Source organism: Platichthys flesus, chromosome 6, assembly GCF_949316205.1.
Source record: "Platichthys flesus chromosome 6, fPlaFle2.1, whole genome shotgun sequence".
Classification (NCBI taxonomy): domain Eukaryota; kingdom Metazoa; phylum Chordata; class Actinopteri; order Pleuronectiformes; family Pleuronectidae; genus Platichthys; species Platichthys flesus.
In genome coordinates this window covers 20335348-20355736 of record NC_084950.1, presented here as the reverse complement: position 1 = coordinate 20355736, position 20389 = coordinate 20335348, and the positions used below count along the sequence as shown (strand labels likewise).

At 40.7% G+C, this 20389-nt stretch overlaps 1 protein-coding gene across 3 annotated transcripts in view; it reads left to right on the top strand.

The window, feature by feature from the left end:
* The window catches only part of myo9ab (myosin IXAb), a 129449-nt gene that overhangs the window by 89927 nt on the left and 19133 nt on the right, over window positions 1–20389 (top strand). For all 3 annotated transcript variants that reach the window (XM_062390376.1, XM_062390377.1, XM_062390375.1), the window contains exons 11-23: window positions 7527–7648; window positions 9920–10061; window positions 11690–11885; window positions 13031–13150; window positions 15401–15476; window positions 15872–16015; window positions 16349–16388; window positions 16503–16625; window positions 16996–17076; window positions 17175–17285; window positions 17539–17661; window positions 17777–17926; window positions 19499–19800. In XM_062390376.1, the coding sequence (XP_062246360.1) occupies window positions 7527–7648; window positions 9920–10061; window positions 11690–11885; window positions 13031–13150; window positions 15401–15476; window positions 15872–16015; window positions 16349–16388; window positions 16503–16625; window positions 16996–17076; window positions 17175–17285; window positions 17539–17661; window positions 17777–17926; window positions 19499–19800 (1730 nt within the window). The remainder of the gene's footprint in view (window positions 1–7526; window positions 7649–9919; window positions 10062–11689; window positions 11886–13030; window positions 13151–15400; window positions 15477–15871; window positions 16016–16348; window positions 16389–16502; window positions 16626–16995; window positions 17077–17174; window positions 17286–17538; window positions 17662–17776; window positions 17927–19498; window positions 19801–20389) is intronic.

Below are 20389 nucleotides of genomic sequence, written 5' to 3'. Positions count from 1 at the left end.
CCATTGCTTTGTGTGATGATCTGCACCTCCACAGTCCTTTCCATTGTCATCACTTTATCCTCTCAGAAGCACAACCGCTTGCTTTCACCTTGAAATGCTCCATTTTACAAAGAGCCTTTCTCTCCCTCCCCGACTCTGCTCCTCACTCTTTTGCATGGTAAGCTCCACACACCATGTGGAGGAGAAGCATATTATGACTGACAACACTTTATTCTTTACTTCAGTAGTACCAGACTTCAGACCATTTGCAAGCAACCAATCAGCAGGTTGATCATTCCCTTGAGTACCATACGTCGGATCGCCACGTCCCCCTGACATCATAGCGCAAACAGCTTTAATTATGTAGCTTGGTTAAGTTAGCACAGGCACTAATCGAAGTGAAAGGCCTCTGAATGGCCTTGCTCTGTTTTCTTTTCATTTCATTTCTTCACCATTGCTCTCACAATCACATGTGCTGATAAGAGAGACGTCAGCTCCTGCATCATAACGACCACCGGCAAACCCCCTTCCACTCAAAAGTGCTATTACTGAACCACTAATCCCTGACCAGCCATATTATGTATTCATTATGCTCATTTATTCAGATACCAACTGCCAAACCACTTAATATTCTGCATGCATGTTTTATTTTTTCATCATAATCCGTAGAACAAGCAATGGAGCTTGGAAAGAGAGACAACAGAGAGCGAGGGAGGCATTTTTTGGGGGAGATAATGAATCTCTATCAGTTGGACTATGTCACAGTAGCTGTCACCTCTCGTCTCCCTCTAGCAGACCCCTGATAGGTCGTGGCAACCCAGCAAGGCGGGTCTGTAGCTAAGGGCTAACCAGTGTGGAAAAAAAAAATAAAAAAAGGTTTCGGTTATGAGTGCAGTGATGGGCCTAAAATCCTCGATGGAGATCACAAACTGCCGATCTGCCCACGCTAATGGTTTTGTTATCTATTTCTGACAGTCAGTCCTCAGGGCTTACACACACACAGACACACACAAACACACACACACACACACACACACACACACAAACACATACACTGCACGTTGTAGCATGTACTCCTGCAGGTTGTGATTGTAAAAATGTAGGTTCAATCACTCTGTGGCCAATTCCTTTGTTTATGTTGTACACTGTTATTGGACTCTGATATGAAAATACAAATATGAGACTAGAGCTCAGAATATAAGCTTTTTTTTCTGATATTTAGATCTAGATGGCATAGCACTTACTGTTTGAGCACACCAATCATTCAAGTCAGCAAAAATATTTAACTCTGTGACTGATGGGTGTTGCTTGTCTGTTGTTTAAACATTAAATAGCTCTGAATGTCTACTCCTGGTTAACTCCTTGGGATTCACCTGTGAAGACTACACTGGTTGTCAGGATAAACCAGTCTATTGTCTACAGGAGCATAGAAAGCCATTTTGGAATAGAGAAAATATGGTAGATGAATTAAAGCCATTGTACAATATCCTGACAAAGGAGGTGAACTGAGCAACAGACATGGAACAGGTCGGGCAGGGACAACAGCAGCAGTTGATAGCAGAAACATTGTGACATCACCAGCAACCTCCACGGGGGATTGGTCTTCTCAGGAACCCGTCTCAAGATTGTTTGGAAGAGGTGGACCTGTTAACCCCTTAGCAATTTTTCTCCCAAGTAAAAGCACATGTTCATTTTGTTACAACAATACTCTATCGAGCTGAATATCAGAGCTTTTATTTTGTATTTTACTTTATATTAATACGTCCAGCACACAGACAAAAAAAAGTGACAGTACATTGTAGAACAGTTTGAGGAGGACTCACTAATGACATGAAATAACACAGACCAGGCAAACAGGCCTTGCATTCCAAACAGGCAGGTTTATAAACAGTTTTGGTTTCCGTCATTTTGCGTCAGCAGGTGCTCCTTGATGGATATCTCTGTTTTGATCGGACCTCTTAAAGATTTGCTCCAATGTTTTGTTCAGCTAATAAGTGGCCAAGTGCTGATGTGATGATCGCCCTCACATGGCCATGCCCAATAACGTATCGGGGGAGTTCACGTTTATTATCATTAAATCATTGGGGTCGTCTAAATCTTTGGCTCTCTGCCGCTGGTGACTTTGTTTGACAAGACAACAGTTCAGATGGAGTTGAGCTCTAGGGTTAGCCCCTGTGAAGCAGGTCGCTGTAGCCTCCTAATCGAGGACTGCCAGATCTCTGCTGATTTGTGTTTGTTTGAATAAAGTTGTCGGTTCATGCTACAGCCCCCCCTGTGCCCTCACTTTGACGTCAGAAGGAAAGAAAGCTCTCCCCACCTTGTCTGCAGCATTGTGTCGACTCTTCAACTGCTGACCTCAGATCAGCCAGCGTTCAGTTAACTTACAAATTTTCCCAATCTGCATAAGATTATCGAATCAAAAGATAATTACGACGCAGTAAGGTTTCGCTTATAGTTGATTCCTGTGCTCAGAATTGTTGCTGTTTAAAAAAATGCAAGATACACCTATTTAATCTGGAGCTCTTGACCATGTTGGGTAAATGAGAAACACTTGAACACCATACAGTTATTTATAGGAATCGACATACATAGTTTCTACTATCCTGTTAATGTACTGGTAGCTTTTAAACCTGCTGGGCTCCTCCAGTGCTCATGTGTAATATAAAAATATGACGTGCAAAACTTTACATGTAAACGATGTTAGAATGTCTGGTTTTAATATTCAGTTCCCTTTACACACAAGATTTTCTAACTTGAAGTCTTGACTCTAAATTGTTTGAATGAAGGAACTGCTGAAGCTTTATATTTAAAAATAATAATGTTAACTGTATTTGTTTCTATTTTCTTAACAACCTGCACAAGTGGTATCCTTTTCCTTTGCCACAAGCTGTTCTCGTACAATTCCAGTGAAAAAAAAGATGTATGTTGTGGCAAAAATAACGTTCATGTTTCTGATATTACACTGTTACTCCACTGTATCTTTACATATACTCTTGTGCGTATATTGTCTTTAAGTATGTTTTTTGAGCTGTTAAAGACATTGTGTGGTTTCCAGGACTCAAAGCAGAAATCAAAATCAATGAACATTAATTAAGCCAGTCTAACTTTGAACCCGTCACCGTTGCCTCCAGCCAATCAGGTGGTCTTATCAGCAGTGTGTGTTTACCTTCAGAACAGGAGCCAAAGTTAACAGGAACACCACAGGATCACTACAGCTACAGCCCTCATCTGGATGGAGGAGTCTGTGTGAGGCCTGTTTACACTGTACTTGTCCAATGGTGCGGGATTTCTCTTCTGTGTGAGTGTGGTTAATGAAAGGGAGACGATGCACGGTAGCCACCACCTTAGGCAAAGACTGTATCATATTCAACTCAGGAGATATCATCAAAACATGCGGCCAGGTTTACCCCTCATAAGATAGAAGTGGGTGATTCCTGTTGTCTAATGTGACTGAGTTTATCCCAGCATAAAAAGAAAGAGGGAATACAGAGATAGCAGGAGAGATGGAGAACTACACAAACCTCCCTCACACCTCCACACCAGGGCGTCGAGCCAAACGCAGCTCAGGCCAGTTAAATGCTGCACTGCATTACGCAGCAGAGAACAGACGCAGAGTTGACTAATGGATAGAGCGGTGGCCACAAATCCTGACCAACCTCATCGACTGTAACAGAACTCCCTGCTTTCCTCAGAGCAGAAGGAAGTTCCAAAGGCTTTTATTGCTCACATATTGGATTTAGACCTTGGGATTGTACATCTGTGGCTGTCTATTATATGCCCCAAAATCTGTTTAACATATGGATCTTTATTTTCTCTTTGCACACTTTAAAAGGTCAGTTCACCCAAGTTTCTTCTGAGTGATATCTAGCCATGCAGAGAGTTTGGGATTTATTTGCCCTGGTCTAAACCTTCTGCCTCCACACAGATGTCACCAGCCGTATTCAGGCATAACCTCCGCAGGAATTACAGAGAATTGGGTCCGGACTTTTTTCCTCAGTTTGCCTCTACAAGGCGCAACAGAGCTCTGATTTAATGTTTATTATATTGAGTTGAAACAAAACCACTCAACTAACCAGCTCATGATTCCCTGTTGAACCCTGACATCCAGTCCCACCTCATTCCAAAGGTTACGAAAATCTGAGCTGCAAATTTAGCTCTAAAGCTTCCGGCTACAACGTAGTTATACAACCTCCACTGTGGTGCTCTTGCTGTTGTCTTACTCTTGTCTTACCTGTTTTAAATATCGAATGTTAAATTATTTGAGCAGCTCAGTCACAGCCGCTAGTGTGATCAGGGGTTAAATTAAAATAATGGGATTCAGCTGTTTCTTAGTGGGTGGACGGTCTCACAGTCATTTATGCTGTTTGACCGGAGCGTAACTGAACCAGCATCTGTGAATGCTTCACATACTGAGTCACCGTTTTGTAGCAGCTCTGTCTGCTGGGTCGACCTGTTTCCATAAACATGCATGTGTGTGCAGTAAAATCGCTGATGTGTTTGTGCGCCTCTCTCTTTAACCTTGTGCGCGCATCTTACTGAAACACATCGTCACAAACTCTCTCTCAGACACAACAAAGTGAGCCAGATGAGCTGAGTCAGTCACACGTCTGTGGAGATTTAGACAAAAGCTCACGTATGAAACTTTTTCACAGCCCGGTTCTCGGTTCTGCCTCATCATCTCTGAGCACTGAATTAAACCAAACATGCCACATGTCCTGAACGCCTTGTCACTTTTTATGCTGAGTCAGCTATAAAACAATGCTCTACTTGCTGATTTGATTTCTTTACCCCTGTCTCATAGTAGTAATTTCATGCAATTATAGACGGCATGCACACATGCACAGTCCTATCTACATCTGGGTCAGTTCCAGTAATTTTACACATTCCTGTTCATGGAGTTTGCTTTGGGACTTAAACTTGAAGAAGTGTCTTACCCTCTTACCTCTGAAAACCTGGCCTCTGCATGGCATGATGGGAGCTCCTGTCGGAGTGATGGTTTTGAAAGGTCACAGAAATTGTAAGATGCAGTTTTTAGGAAGGTGTGTAGGAGAGCTGGTTTCAGACTCTGGCAAGACGTTTGTTTGAGGCACACTAACATCTTAAGGGTGGCACTGTGGTCTGCACTGAAATTGGGCACGAGTATTAATGGTTCCCAGAGAAGGATCCCAGAGAAGCTTTCGGAGCCCACTTGTTTTTGTTTTGTTTGTAATGTAATATTTTTGTGGTTTGAACAATTCTGTGTTAGAATCTGTCTCTTTCGCTCTCCCTCTTCCTTTCTCTTGTAAACCTCTTTCTGACTTCTTGTTTGCAAAGTACTAAATATATAAAAGTTTGCTCACTTTTGACGAGCACCAATGTCATTGTCCAGTCAACGTTAACCCTGTTTGCTATGAAACATAGGGTAATGTATAAAGGGAAGCTGAATACTTCACTATACTTGCTCTGTATGTAGGGGTCGCTTTTAAACCATTTAAAGAACAACCATTTTTACCTCCCAACTCAAGAAACACATTCATAAGCTAATATGGAAGAAAGATAAATTTAAATGTTGTAAAGCACATGGTACAATGGTGTTCATGGTGTGTCCAAGTGTCCCAATCCACTTAAAATAGAAGGTGGCTGCACCAGGGGCATACGCTTTGTACTTGGTCTCCTATTGCACTCAGGAGGGCAGTCTCTTTAAATTCACTCGAGCCGCACCTTTCTCCAGGAATATTGCAAACATGTTGAAAAGCACCCTGTCTTATAATGTTAAAGTAAGTGGGGGGGAAATAAAATCCTGGCTCCGCCCCTGATCCGGTTCCCCACCAAGATATGAGTTCTTCCCTGACTGACCCATACCGCATCCTTCCACCAAGTTCCCTGGAAACCAGGTAGTATTAGAGAACACTTCTCAGTTTCACTCAGCATGTCAGCAAAGCCTTCATATGCACCTGACTGCCCCTCATTGTGAGATCAACAAACCCGTGGGCGCAAGTGGGTTGGCTATTTAAACGATGTGGATGGGAAAATGACAACTGTCTGAAGCTGTCAGAGACACTTGTGTTGCACTCTGCCTCCCTTTGGCCGTGGTCTAAGATAGTGAGTAAAGTATTCAACCCTGCAGCAGCCAAAGATGTGGGTTTACGACTCCGGCAGTAATTTTTCAAGCTCAATGGAAACACATACGATTTGTCTGGATACAACAGAACTAATAATGTTGCAGTTACAGAGGCTGACAACTTAGGTTTTCTCTCTTTTCTCTGCCTTTCTATCTGATTGTGAAATGTATTGATATAAATCATGACTTCATGTGCATATGTTGCTATTGTAAATGCTGTTGATGCTGTTTAGAACAAAGCATATATATTTTCTGGCTGGATATCCATAACATCTTCTGTAGAAAGCTGTTACCACCAGAGATTCGGCCTTAAGGTTTTGCTGTAAACCCTCTTTGCTTAAAATATTAATTTATATCAAAGGCAGTGAAATTGTTTATTTTCTTCAGCGGAGCATTTTTTGTACACAAGACATGACATCATCTGAGAGGCAGATTGCGATAAAATTAATAGTTGACACTGAAGCTTCTCAGAGAGATAAATCCATTGTTTCCAATTACTCTCAGTACTTTTGATCTACTGGAAACTACTGGAAAGGCTCATTATAAAACAGTGAGCAGAATAAGCATCTTATTCTGAAGCATTATTATTATTCTTTAATCAGTTTGGTTATGTATTGGCCTGATGCACCTCCCTCCTTGTGTTCTGCTCGGCTCACTGGATTGCTGGTGCTGACCCTCAGAGGGAGCTTTTCATGGCATGCTCAGTTGTAACCGTCCACCAGTAAGACACACTGTGACCTGCAGAGCTACTGGAGCAGGAACTGCTTACATACCTTTTTCAAACAGTAGCTTTCCAGGGAGAGGAGAACGTTAAACATGTACCACCCCTTCCACATTATTTACTTTACTTTCCATCCCAGCCGGCAGGGTATTACAACTAGTGTCTCTCACTGGTTTCTCCCTAAGGGGTAGTGGGGTCCCTGTGATCATTGGCCCCCAGGGGCACATAGACGTTACCATCTGTCAGGGTTTTAACTGACAACCAACCAACAGCCAGGTGTTTTCATAGTGGGTAATCAGGTTTTCAATCCTGGGAAAAGGTTGCCTGAAAGAATAAATCCTCTTTACATGGCTCATGATGCATTGTGCAGTTAACAGGAGGTTCTCTCTTGGATGTGTGAGCAGTGCGTGTAAATACACCAGAAACCTCATTTAGCAGCCCAGGCATCAGTCCCGTCTGTCTCTTCCCACTGTAGCTTAGAACTTGCCCTTGACTCCCTGTCGGTCCCTGTGTTACTGCTTGGTGACAAACAATAGACTGTTGTGCTCCAGTTGTATGTGTGTTTGTGAAAATCATCTGTTGTTGAGTCAATCTTATTTAGGGAAAGATTAAAAATAGTCAACAGGGTCAACTATGGCTTTTTTCCTTCTGTACCAGCTTCAACAGCAGTTCTGATTCATTCATGTTTGGTGTCTTTACTGACCCCTCTGTGTGTTCCCCCTGCAGGAGGAGTACAGGTCAGAGGGCATCACCTGGCACAACATCGACTACATCGACAACAGTGGCTGCATCAATCTCATCAGCAAGAAACCAACCGCTCTGTTCCACCTGCTGGATGAGGAGTGCAAGTACGCCATCTACTGCAGCTGATGCTTTAAGAAGCACCAGTTCACCACACACACTTGGTCTGAATGGGAGTTGTATATTTCTCATTAGGATTATATACACTTAATACACATGTAGGAGTTGTTGGGAAGAGCAGTCACCTGGCTGAGAAATTTTAACATTAAAGTTGTAGTTTTGTATGAAAAAACATAATTTTACACAAACAACTGTCATTTTAGGGCGGAATGTCGGGAAATGTTGGATAGAGGTCGACTGAAAGGCTCTCATTGGTTATATCTCTGTGATATTCAAGGGGGATATTTTCTATTTAATATAAAATATTTAATATTACGACTTTCTTCTCAATTACGGCTACATTCTCCTAATATCACAACAGTATTCTCTAAATCTCAGGAATTTGTATTATTATGGCCATGGTTGGGCTGAGGGTAAATCCATCGCAAGAGGATTCGCTGACCTGGTTACCTAACTTAAACAGAATTCATAAATCAAATGAAATCATATCAGATCACAGATCAGATCCTCATTATGGTTTGCCAAGGGAAGGTTATCTTTGCATCAGATCAGATCCAAGGACACCTTACTAATAAGATTTGTGAACTTCAACTTGAACCAACTTAGTCTGACCTTGTGAGTGTAGCAAATTATGTTTTATTTCTACACATCAGCACTTCTGAATGACAACTAAAAACACAGTTTTCATTTGACATTGTACTGTAAGAAAGCAAACTTTTGTTTCAATTTATTCACCAATGCACAAATAGCATTTTTACATATCACTGGTGAATCTAAGAGACAAACTGCTTCCTCTGCATTCCTTATGATCGTTTGTATGGTTGATACCAAAGCTCGGATTTCTACCAGGACTAAACTTTAACATAAAGAATGTCTATTGCTCCACTAGCATCTCTGAAACCAGTGTAAATAATTTTTTTCCCTTCTCTATCTATTGTGAAACGCTCTCCTCCTGCAGGTCGGCACGCTGCTTCTTTGTATCTCTCCTCCATAAATCCATTCCAGTGCTCTCCCACTCCCCTTTGCGTAAAAACACATAAAGCAGTACACACGCAGCCATATTTATCTGCCTTAGCTGTCATCATACTTGCCACTTAGCATAACTGGTTCGTCTGGATCTAATAACGCCTGGAATGGAAGAAATGGTGTGTACAGTAGATGTTTGTGTGTGTGTGTGTGGAGGGGGAAACCACTTTTGGAGAATTATGGTCAAAGGAGATCTGTAAAGAAAAAAAATGAGAGGGAGCAGGAACTCTCTTTGGGTTTATGCTGCCACAGGAAGGATCATCATACTAAACGATGACCCAAGAAAAGACAGAAAGACGCTTGGAGATCTCATCATTCACAGTTAGCAGAGCACACTGTGCTCCAGGGCCTCTGGAGAAGTGGATTAAGTTACTACAGGATAGGGGGCGAGTATGGGGGGTTCATTTGTACAGCACCAAGCTATGATACCCCCCCCCCCCCCCGTGGATACACTTGAGGCAGAAATGTGTTTCAGTAGTTGACATGAAACAGACACTTAGGAATGTTCCAGCCCAGGTCAACGGTGAATAGGTGAAATAACCATGCACCAAAGGTGGAAACAGCAAAACGAATGTACAACTATAGAGGGTTAAATCTGAGCCCTTACACTAAGTTTGTGACAGAATCTAAATGAGGATTTGGGAAACGGAGCTGGACAATTTGACCTGTTATTCACACATGGTGATAAATGTGGGTCATAAGAAAATCTCAGTAACATAAGAGACATCTCCCCCATTTAAAATAATTCTTGGGGAGACACTGTAGAGAAAGTGTTTTGTATAAGGTATATTTATTAGGATCCCCAGCTAGTCGAACAATACAATAAAATAGAGAAATAATTAAATAAATAAAACTAGTAAAAACACAAAAATAACACCAAAACAATCAAATCAGTACTGAGTTTCACAGCTTTTCTTTCAATGGTGTCTTGAAGGAGACTCAATTACTCTATTCTTGATCTACACAGAACAGTTTAATTTGTTTATTGGTAATACCAGCTGACAAGTACTGACTTGATGTGTCAAAGGTCCATAACAAAAACCACTTAATAAAAAAAAAATATCTGGCATATGTTCTATACAACAGTTTGCATGAATATCAAAAGATTTGACTTTAACTTATAGTAGGCGTTGTTGTACATAACGTTTAATGTCCTAAATACATGTTTGAATCTTTTTAATGTCATTCAGATTCTTTGTGGTTTGAATTAAAAAAATTCCCTGTTGGTCCAGTTTCCCTCAGGCTTCCAATCAGACCTTGCTGGACAAGTTCAAGCGTCAGCATGAAGGAAACAGCTACATCGAGTTCCCTGCTGTCATGGAGCCTGCCTTCATCATCCGACACTACGCTGGTAAAGTCAAGTACAGAGTCAAGGTGAGACACAAGCTCTGGTGTGAATCTCCATCGGTTAAATGTGTCTGTTGTTGCATTTACAGATTAACCAAGTGATACTGCAAACACCCTCGTGGTGGAGATACTATTTCTATAAAGAGATATTTATTAATGTGTACACACAACTGAAACCACAACTCTTTCGTTCACCACTGGTGTTTTTCGACGTAAAATCTCAAAGAGCTGGTGTAAGCACACAGGCCTTGGACTCTGCAGCCGACCTACCTGTTGTTCTGTCGACCTCTTTTTCCAGCCAAATCTAATTCTCTTTTCACCCCCCAGCTGCGCTTTGATAAGAAGCACATGTGCGGGAATGGGCCGAGCGTATTGTTGTTTGACTCTATAACGTAAATCTGTAACAGTCAGTGGTTGTGGATGTATAAGGGCTCTGTATCCCATATCGACTGAGAGCCAAGGAGTTGTTTGGTGTGAAAAGTGTAGCGAGAGGCGGAGTCGTGAAATGTGTTAGACGTCGGTTCAGTGGTGAGCACACAGCTGACTGGCATCACATGGAGAGAGAAGACGTTCTAGGGTTTAGAGTTTGTTATCAGAGCACAGCTTCGGTGAGAAGATCCAGTTACTGGGAGAAAAGAAGAGGGGATGGTTTCCACAGTCATATGTGTGGGAGAGAAACATTTCTTCACCTAATATTTAATGTAAAGAAGTGAAAGCCTCGTCTCTTGTGCCAATCATAGATATCAAAGGATCAGTTCAACATTTTGGGAATAAGAGTTAGTGCGGTGCCTGTTGTTGTCTTGCTCGATAATATCACTTACACTGATGACTCCCAGCTGTCGCTGCTACAGAGCACTGGCTGCCTCTTTATTAAAATGTTATCAATACTGAACGAATTGCACCAAATTCAATACTGCACTTTCTTTGGCCGTTAACTACACACATGCCAAGTGTGAAGCCGATATGATTAACGGGAGATAATCTCGAGATAAGTGAACCAGATACACACAGAGTATGTCGGTGCTATAAATTAGTGTGGAAAACTCGCACAGCTTTAATTCAAAGTTGTGGTTTTGCAGGGGCAATGAGGTTATGGTCTGGGTTACATTGAAGTAGTTGGTGAGCTTTAAGGTGGATTGTATCCCTCCTTCTTCTCCTCTCCGATGAAGGAGGTCTGGGTCCTGCTTCTTCTTCTTTTTTCTTTCTCTCTTTTGCATGTGGCATTTCTCCAACAGTCAGCACAGACACATTCAGGAAACATAGATGTTGAGTTGAAGGGATATGCCCTTGTGCGACCATTTGTGTTACGTCCTGATGATCTGGCATTCACTTCCATCTGTGATTGGTCATCGTGGAGGAGAGAGAGCAGTCGGGGTGTTAACCCTCTTCCTCTGTTTGTTGTAAATTCTGCTGCCAAATGGCTTTCCACTTACCTCACAATGAAAAGGCTCAGCACCAACAGTAACTTTTGTTTGTTATGATACGTGAATTACATGATTTGACTTGTTTGATCAGTGAAACAAGTCTGTCTGTGGATGATGTTTCTGTCTATGATGTTGTGATACACACAATATCAATGAGAGGACAAAGAAACCTCTTTACTTCATTATGATGATACAAACATTACAGGATGCACGTGTCTCTCCTTTACTCAGGACTTCAGGGAGAAGAACACTGACCACATGCGACCCGACGTTGTGGCCTTGCTAAAGAGCAGCAAGAACGCCTTCATCTGTGGTCTGATGGGAATCGACCCCGTGGCGACCTTCCGCTGGGCCGTGCTGCGAGCCTACTTCAGAGCCCTGGTGGGTTTCAGGGAGGCCGGCCGCAGACACACCCACAAAAAAACTGGTGAGCAAAGGTCGATAAACCCAGAATGTGGCAGCAACCTCCTGTAGAAATCCTCAGTCAACTTAGGGAAAAGGGTTTCCTACATTAAAACACTATTTTCAATCTAATCTGCATATATTTTGCATTATAAATCTTTTTTTTATTAATTTAGAAATAATTCACTTACCATTTTATTGTATTAGGCAAAAAACGTCAGTGTACATTATTATTATTATAATTATAATTTTTATACAGCTTTGTGTCATTATATTTGGTGCTTAAACAATCAAATAATCCATTAATTAGTTAACCTTTTCATCATGACTTTTAATGTGAGTGGATTTACTTTTTCTCTATGTTTTATATCATGGTTGGTGGAATAGTTTTGCGTTTTCAATAAAAACAAATTAAATTTGAGAAGACCGCTTTTCGCTCAGAAACTTGCAAAAGCACCTTTCTTTTTAATTTTTTTTGTTAAATTCCACAGTCAATTTATATTTAAAAGAAAGTTCATAATTCATGAAATCTGGCCCTATTTACTGTTCCATGATTTTAAACCCAAAATACACACAATATCCCTCCTGTATTTTGTTAGAAATATTAATTTCTTGTTTTGTCCCATTAAATCTTTTAGTGTGGCCGTTTCCCAATAGACGATCTGAACTGAACCACTAAACACCCTCTTGCTGTAAACCAACTGAGATACAATTCATTACTGTAGAGAAAGCTATGCCCTATACTGTGAGGTCCAAATTCCTGTATTAACAGGGCCAAGAACAACAGGGTGCGTTTAGGGAGGTGTTTACAGTTGTGCTACTACTGTTAGTGATGATGATGGGGAGGAGGAAGAGGGGTTTCATCTTCTTCTCGTGTTTATTTTCATTAAATGGGAAAAACGTTGCAGTGCAGTGTTTGAAAATGTCAACACTGACTTATCTCGGAGGGTTTTATGTCAGCTTCATCCCTATTTTTGTTTCTGCTCCTCTGCTGCTTTTCTTCCCCCATCACCTTCATTTGCCTTATGTCTCCTCATTCTGTTCCCTTTTTTAATGTTTAGAGAATTTAAATCCATTTGTCCTACATGAAAATGCAGATGCTTCATTTTAAACATTAAGTCTTGTCTCTTTCTTTTTCTCTCTCTCTCTGTCCCTCTCTCATTATTTTAGCAAACGATGCAGCAGTTCCCTGTACCGTTGTTAAAACTGTCGACAGCTTCAGTTTCCTCCACCACCCAGTTCACCAGAGGAGCCTTGAGATCCTTCAAAGATGCAAAGATGAGAAATACAGTAAGTTCTTCCAAAAATCACAAGCTCCATGTTATGCTTGAATAGTAAAACTCATTATTATTTGGACTTTTTATAATTTTTGAAAACATATTACTGCAAACAATAGTTTGCATTAATCTTTATCTTAAATGCCGAGAAATTTTCCTCAAAGATTTGAATGAGCAGGCATAAATACATTTCTTTGAATAACCTTTATGTTTTATTTGAAATAAATAAACAACAATGGTTGTTTTATATTTTTATTACAGCTCCATCACCTTGAATATTTCTTTTTCAATTTCGAGTCGGTGTGTTTATTTTTGAATGATGAAATTATCACGATATATTTTTAGGATCAAGAAAGCTACGTATTAATTATTCTTCAAGTAGAATCCGATAACTGAATTTATTTGTATTTGCTGGTAGAAACAAATAGTTGCCTGGTGTTCACCTGCTCTTAGACAAATGTAGGGCTTTTTCAAGATTAGTTTATGTGTTTTTGACTGAGCTCATAATCCATTATGAGTAATTCTAATTCTAGAGTGAAAACCCTCATACATGGGCTTTAAGATGGATTTGTTGCCTGTCGATATATATCTGTTAAATTGAGCTGTAGTACAATTTTTTTTTTTAAACGCTCCCATTCCCCATTCCTAAAATCCCAATCAGAAGCTTTTCACGGGACCTCAATCCAATCAGAGAAATGAATTCCACTTTGTGTCGGAAAAAGCTATTTGTGGTCAAGTTTTGAATAAAAGATCTCCTCTGATGTTCAGCCTCAGTGAGCTGGATTAATCACAGCTTTTAAAATAGGACAGTGGTAATCAGACATCTTGGCCTTTCTATGCGCTGCTCAGACTGAGGGGCAAAGTTTATAAGCAGACTTATCAGCACGGATGAGCGATCAGGCAAATGAATCAGCCCCATGTGGACCAGCAGGGTTTAATGAAGCCCCTGGATTATCTCGATTTTATGCTCATTCTCAATCATGTGTTACTGATAACCATGTGGTTGTGTGTGTGAGTTTGTCATCATGTGCCTACACTGAGTATGTGTATACATGTTGTGCGTCATTGTGTTTTGTAAAGCAGCCCATTTGCTTTCACGCACGTAACTCCACTGAATTATAACAGCTGTCGCCATTGAAACCGATTTTCAAGGAAATTCTCTGGAGATTTAGTGTTAAAGGGAGACTTCGCTGATTTCACACACTGGCGTCAGTGTTTTAGTCATGGTTAGTTCGACTCAGCCTGTTAAAACAGCTGTATGATGTGTGTTGTGGCTCTGGAGGAGCAGTTTTAAGATGCAAATGAAATCCATACAAATTGAAGACATGGGGCTAGAAAGATGTGGTTATTCACATGACTTGTAGATTCTGATAAAAAGACACCCTGCTATTATTATTATAGGGACTACACACGCATCAATATCAGTCATCAAGGGATTACTGTAAATAAAAACCTCCAACATCATGGAAATTCAACTCAGCACTGATAAGTCACTGAGTCAGTAGACAAAGCAACAATCACAACTTGCCATGTTAGATCAGTACATTGGATTGGTTTAAAAAGAATCCTGTTGTAGATTTGGGAATTATTTCCTGCATAAAGTATGACAAGGTGATTGATACCACCGAAGTTGCCAGACTCTAGGAAGTAGCTGCTCTCAGCCAAGACATAGTCTGGCACATATCTCCTCATAAAACAGCATTAACTGTTTTAATCTAACAATTAATAAGGTATAGTATTCAGTGTGATAGTATTTAGGTTCTGTTATATTTGTAGTCTTCCAGTTTCTATGCTAAGCAAAGTTTTTGCGTGCGTGCATGTGGGTGTGTGCTTGTGTGTGTTCTAGCAATAAGTTATTGCATAGAAAAAGCAGTGAGTTTAAACTTAACAAGAGAAAACTAAGCTCATTAGCTGCTTTTTTTATATGTAATGTCTCCATGTGAATTAATGTTCTCCTGCAAAACCACTGAGATAAAGAACACACACACACCCACACACACACAACCTTCTATTTTAGTGAGGGCGTTCATTAGCATACTGCAAACCCTCACCTCTTACCCTCGCAACCAATTGCCTAACCCTAATCTTAACCATCTTGACCTAAAACCAACAAACAATAAACATCTTGAGTTGTCAGAGTTTAAGACCCTCTTTGGACTACCTAGCTTCTCCAGGTCATAATGCCTTGCCCAATCCCTCATGCGGTGATTGCTTCTCTTCCTTTATTTCTTTTTTTTTTCTCTCCTTGTCTCCTTCCATACAGGTATCACAAGAAAGAATCCCCGCACTCCTCTATCAGATCTTCAAGGCACCAATGCCCTGAATGAGAAAGCCAGCTGGTGAGACTGATATTAACATTAGAGTTTAAAAGATCAGAAACTGATTATATCCCAGAGTTTTTTTTTTCTTTTACATAAACACATAACATCAAGAAGAATGACAACATTCATTCACTTGAGCCTTAAACAGGGAACTGCATAACATGCACTGCAACATCTCTATCACTCTGCTTCATGCTTTAAATAGCAGAGATTACAACCTCAGATTTTTTTATATTGTGGAAAGTTTCAAGAAATCCAACATCTACTATTTCTGATGCATAAAAGAGACTGTCTGGACAGACTAGATTGTCTTGCTCGCTGCTTGAGGTCGTGGACGTGGACAACCTGGATTTTGATGTGAACATTGAATCAAGGTACCTTGTGAGACAAATAGCGGTTTCTCCCTCCTGCAGGGATGGCTATGGCGTTGGCTGCAACGGTCGCAGCTCCAGATCGAGTCGTCTCTCCTCAACAGGAAGTCCCGCCCTGGAGGAGGATGGGATCTTCCTCAACTCGACCAACAGCAAGCTCCTGGAGAGAGCTCAGGGTATCCTGATGTGAGTTAGACACACACACGTCGCACCAGTGTTCTACTGTTTATATTGATTCCAATTGGACACGTGGACTTTCGGCTGCAGTGACGAATATTTGCGCTGATATCTTTAATACAAGCCCGGAGCTTTTATAACATGCACTTAGCTGTCAGAGAAAGAGGGAGTGTGTTTAAGGGGGGAATGCACAGGAGAAAATCCCATGGATACCCTGAGTTTGTCAAATGAAAGAACATAGTAATTATCTTTTTAAATTGGACAGTTATGTGCAGACTGTTCACTTTTCCATGAAGTTTATATTTACTATCTTCTAATGAAGAAAACTTGTCTCACCTCTAGGAGAAACAAAAACTGCAAAATCAAGCCGGCCCTTCCCAAGGTAAGACACAAACCTGGCAAAACAATGCAGCATTTCTACGGACACTATCTAAACACTGTATCTATACAAAAATCAATAAACTGATTCATTGAATATGTCGCTTTCCATGTGCAGCACTTGTTGGACGTCAAGTCCCTGCGCTACCTGAGCAGTGTGACGCTGCACGACCGCATCACCAAGTCTCTGCTTCACCTGCACAAGAAGAAGAAGCCACCAAGCATCAGTGCACAGTTCCAGGTCAGTGCTGCTGTCGCCCTCTGCTGGAGAATCAGAGCATTACTGCGACACAGCAAATGCAGTATTTGCAAGAATACAACATTTTTCATGAATATTGTACACATAGAAGTTATTTAACACACTCCTAAAATAAGGATTTTTATTTAGAATAGAAGCTGCTGACTCTATGTTGATGCTTTGTTTTTATGCTTCTGGCACTTTTTGATTTGTCATCTATGATGATAAGGTGATATAGGGTTGAATCTTAATTTGTAAATTAAGCTATTCATTTTTTACAAGTCAAACTTTTTATCATATTAACCTATAACATCAATTAACTTCCTTGTTGTCATTTGGTTGAGGATGTGACATCAGTTGTTTGTGTTTGCAGGCTTCCCTCAATAAGCTGATGGAGACGCTTGATCAGTCGGAGCCGTATTTCGTGAAGTGTATTCGATCCAATGCTGAGAAGGTAACTTCTGCTGCAGAGGAACAGAGCTTCTGGTTATGTGTAGCGGTTGATTCTTCTTCTTCCTCCTCAAAATGACTCTCTCTCTGTCTCTCTCTCAGCTGCCATTGCGTTTCAATGACACTCTGGTGCTCAGACAACTCAGATACACAGGGATGCTGGAAACTGTCCGCATCCGCCAATCAGGATACAGCATCAAGTACACCTTCCAGGTAACCCTGTCCTTCTGCAGTGTACCTTTAAGCAGATCTGCAGTCAGTGTTGCTGTATTATTTAATGGTAACATTGTGTCATCATGCAGTGATGAGGATGGTTATTGAATGAAGATAAAGTAATATGACAAGATGTGGAGATTCACAGTTATAAATCTACTGAGAATAGGATATTTTATTTTAGAAACATTTGTTATTCATGATTTATGAATATAATGAAATGTGGCCTCACTGTATCTAAACCACGTTGCAGGACTTTGTGCGTCACTTCCATGTGCTGCTGCCTCGAGGCACGAACCCAACCAAGTCAGGTATCAGGGAGTTTTTCAGACAGATCCACCTGCTGCCTTCTGGGTATCAAGTGGGCAACACAATGGTATGAATAATGGAAACCACTTCATCACTTTTCTTTTTTGTACTGTGTTAAATGTTGGAGGGAATCACTATTTGTTTGACACTGTGAAAAATTCAATTGTTCCTTCATGGTGCAGGTGTTCCTGCGGGAGGTGGAGCGACAGCGACTTCAAACCCTCCTCCATCAGGAGGTGCTGCGGCGAATCGTCATGCTGCAGCGCCGCTTCAGGGGCGTGCTGGAGCGGAAGCACTTTGTCGACATGAGACGAGCAGCTTGTGCCATCCAGGTGAGCTTGTGTTTACTACTGTAAATGCTCCATGAATCAACTTCTCCTCTTAGTTTCCTGTTAGAGTTTCCTCTACTCAACATTTCAGGAGTCCATAAGGAAGACTAAGCCATCAGCATCCAGTGATTAATAGGTCTTCACTCTCTTTTAAATGTGCTGATTAGATATGACTTAGTTTCTACTTATTGCTCCAGCTTTAACTGCTCCGACCTCTGTAGCAGTTTAACATCTCACCTTTCTGCAGTGAAGGTGGACGACAGCCTTGAAACTTGAAACAGAAGTGGGCAGCAAAAACCTGGAAAAGAAAACTTGCCTTGATTTGCTGGTCCAGTAAATTATCTTTTTCCCCCCAAAAAGTTCAATCATATTGATACTAATTATATACTAGTTATAATGATGATATCATAAAAACTTATATCAGTCAGGTAAGGTTTCTATAAAGATCAATATAAATTCTTCAGGACTTTTAACTACAACACATTTTAGATCTGACTGGTGATCAGTTGCAAATTGGTTGAAATTCTGTAGTTTCTGTATTTGTAGTTTTCAGCTGCACAGGAAATGTATGTTTCAAAGTGATGCAAAGATCAACAGCTAGATATCAGCTAACTTGAGGAAATAATGAGGAAAGTTTCATGTAAATTAGCTGGAAAATATGGGACCCATAAAATATGGCATCAATAAAATGTATTCTTCAGGCATGAATGGACATTTTTGTCGGCAAAATGATATATAGCAATTTAAACAATTACATTAAAGAGCAATTATATTTTCTGTATATGGATATACAGAATTCAGAATAAATTTATTTAATTTAAACCCAACAAGCTAGTTGAGAAGACACAGAGAGAGAAATGAAATGGTTGAAGGGCTGACTGAGGAAAATAAATCACTGCTGGTATGTTTTTTCTGGACGAGCACTCGAAGGGGAGCCGTTCAAATCTTTGTCAAAGAAAACAATCCCAGTCCATCCAGAAACAGTAAAACGCTGAGCAGGAGCCAGTGAAGCACAGATAGCATTTAGCAGCAGGATAATTTAGTGACGTACATATAAACTGTCAACTGTCGAAGGTCGTAAATATCTAATATTTTGCCATTAAAAGCTTTTATTTTGGAAAGTTTGATTATGAAGAAAATTTTGAATTGGAAAGAAATAAAGCTATTTTAAAGGTAAAATCAAAATCGCGCAAGGTTTCCTGTGCTTGTTTCAATTTCTTCAAAACCTTCCTGTGAAGTTAACCCGATGCAGGTGCCAGATAAGGCAGTCGTACTGCGTCACGATGTCCTGACAAACACTTTCCACGAATAACAAAATATCAAATTTCACAAACTGCACTTCAACTTTTTTGGGTCTTCCCTAAAGTTTGTGACGTGTCCTCCCAGCAGGAGGTGAGATATTTGTAGGAGAGTTGGAAATTATTCATTTTCCTTTTGAACAACATTTATATTTTCTACCAAAAATCCATAAATCATTTCTATGAGCGGGTGTAAGTTGTAAAACTGGTCTAAAGGCAGCTTGTATTTCCACTCACAGTAACAAAAAACATTCTCTCCTCTTCTTTTATTCTGCAGAGATGGTGGCGACGCTGCGTCCTCAACCAATCCACCATGGACTTCACTATCGAGGAGGGGGCTGCGGTTTGTCTGCAGGCGGCCTGGAGGAGCTACACGGAGCGCAGGAAGTTCCTGCAGTGGCGAGAGGCCGCCGTCATCATTCAGAGGAGCTGGAGAAACTGCCGCCACCGCAGAACTTTGGCAGCTGTAAAGGTTCAAACAGCCTGGAGGGGATTCAGAGAGAGGAGCTGCTACTGTCGGACATACAGGGCCGTGACGCAGCTGCAGACGACGGGCAGAGGATACCTGGCTCGACTCAGGTGAATGGCAGAGCTTTTCTGATACAAAAAGATCACACATGCAAACAAACGTCTAAAGAGAAAACATAGAAGCATGGAAAGATCTGGATCTCCCTGTTTAAACAGAATCTATAAGTTCTTGTGACATATTCATTAATTCACTCTCTTATATAGTTGTTGATATGTAGCACTGATTCTAGAGAAGTGGGACCAAACAGGATCAAATGTTGAAAAAATCTAACCTGAAGCTCTGTTAAATTAAACTACATTTATGTGTCTACCATGTACAAAGCTATTGGGCTTTGATACAACCCCCCAAATGTGACAAGTGACAAAAACGTTATTTTGTAGTCATGAAAAACCTTTAAAAACCAGAATGTAACTCAGTGGAGCACATACCTCATAGATACTGGATCAGCCCCCTGATCTGGATCCACTTCAAATGTAAAGGGTTCTTCCCTGACCCATAATGCATCCTTCTACCAAGTTACCTAATCTCCTTGGCAGATGTGATAAAAGCTGTGGGTGTTTGTTCTCAGAATTAATCATAAAACCCTGTTGGTGTATGAAATGTTCTGTTTCCTGTTTATTTTTAATGACACGCTTCTGT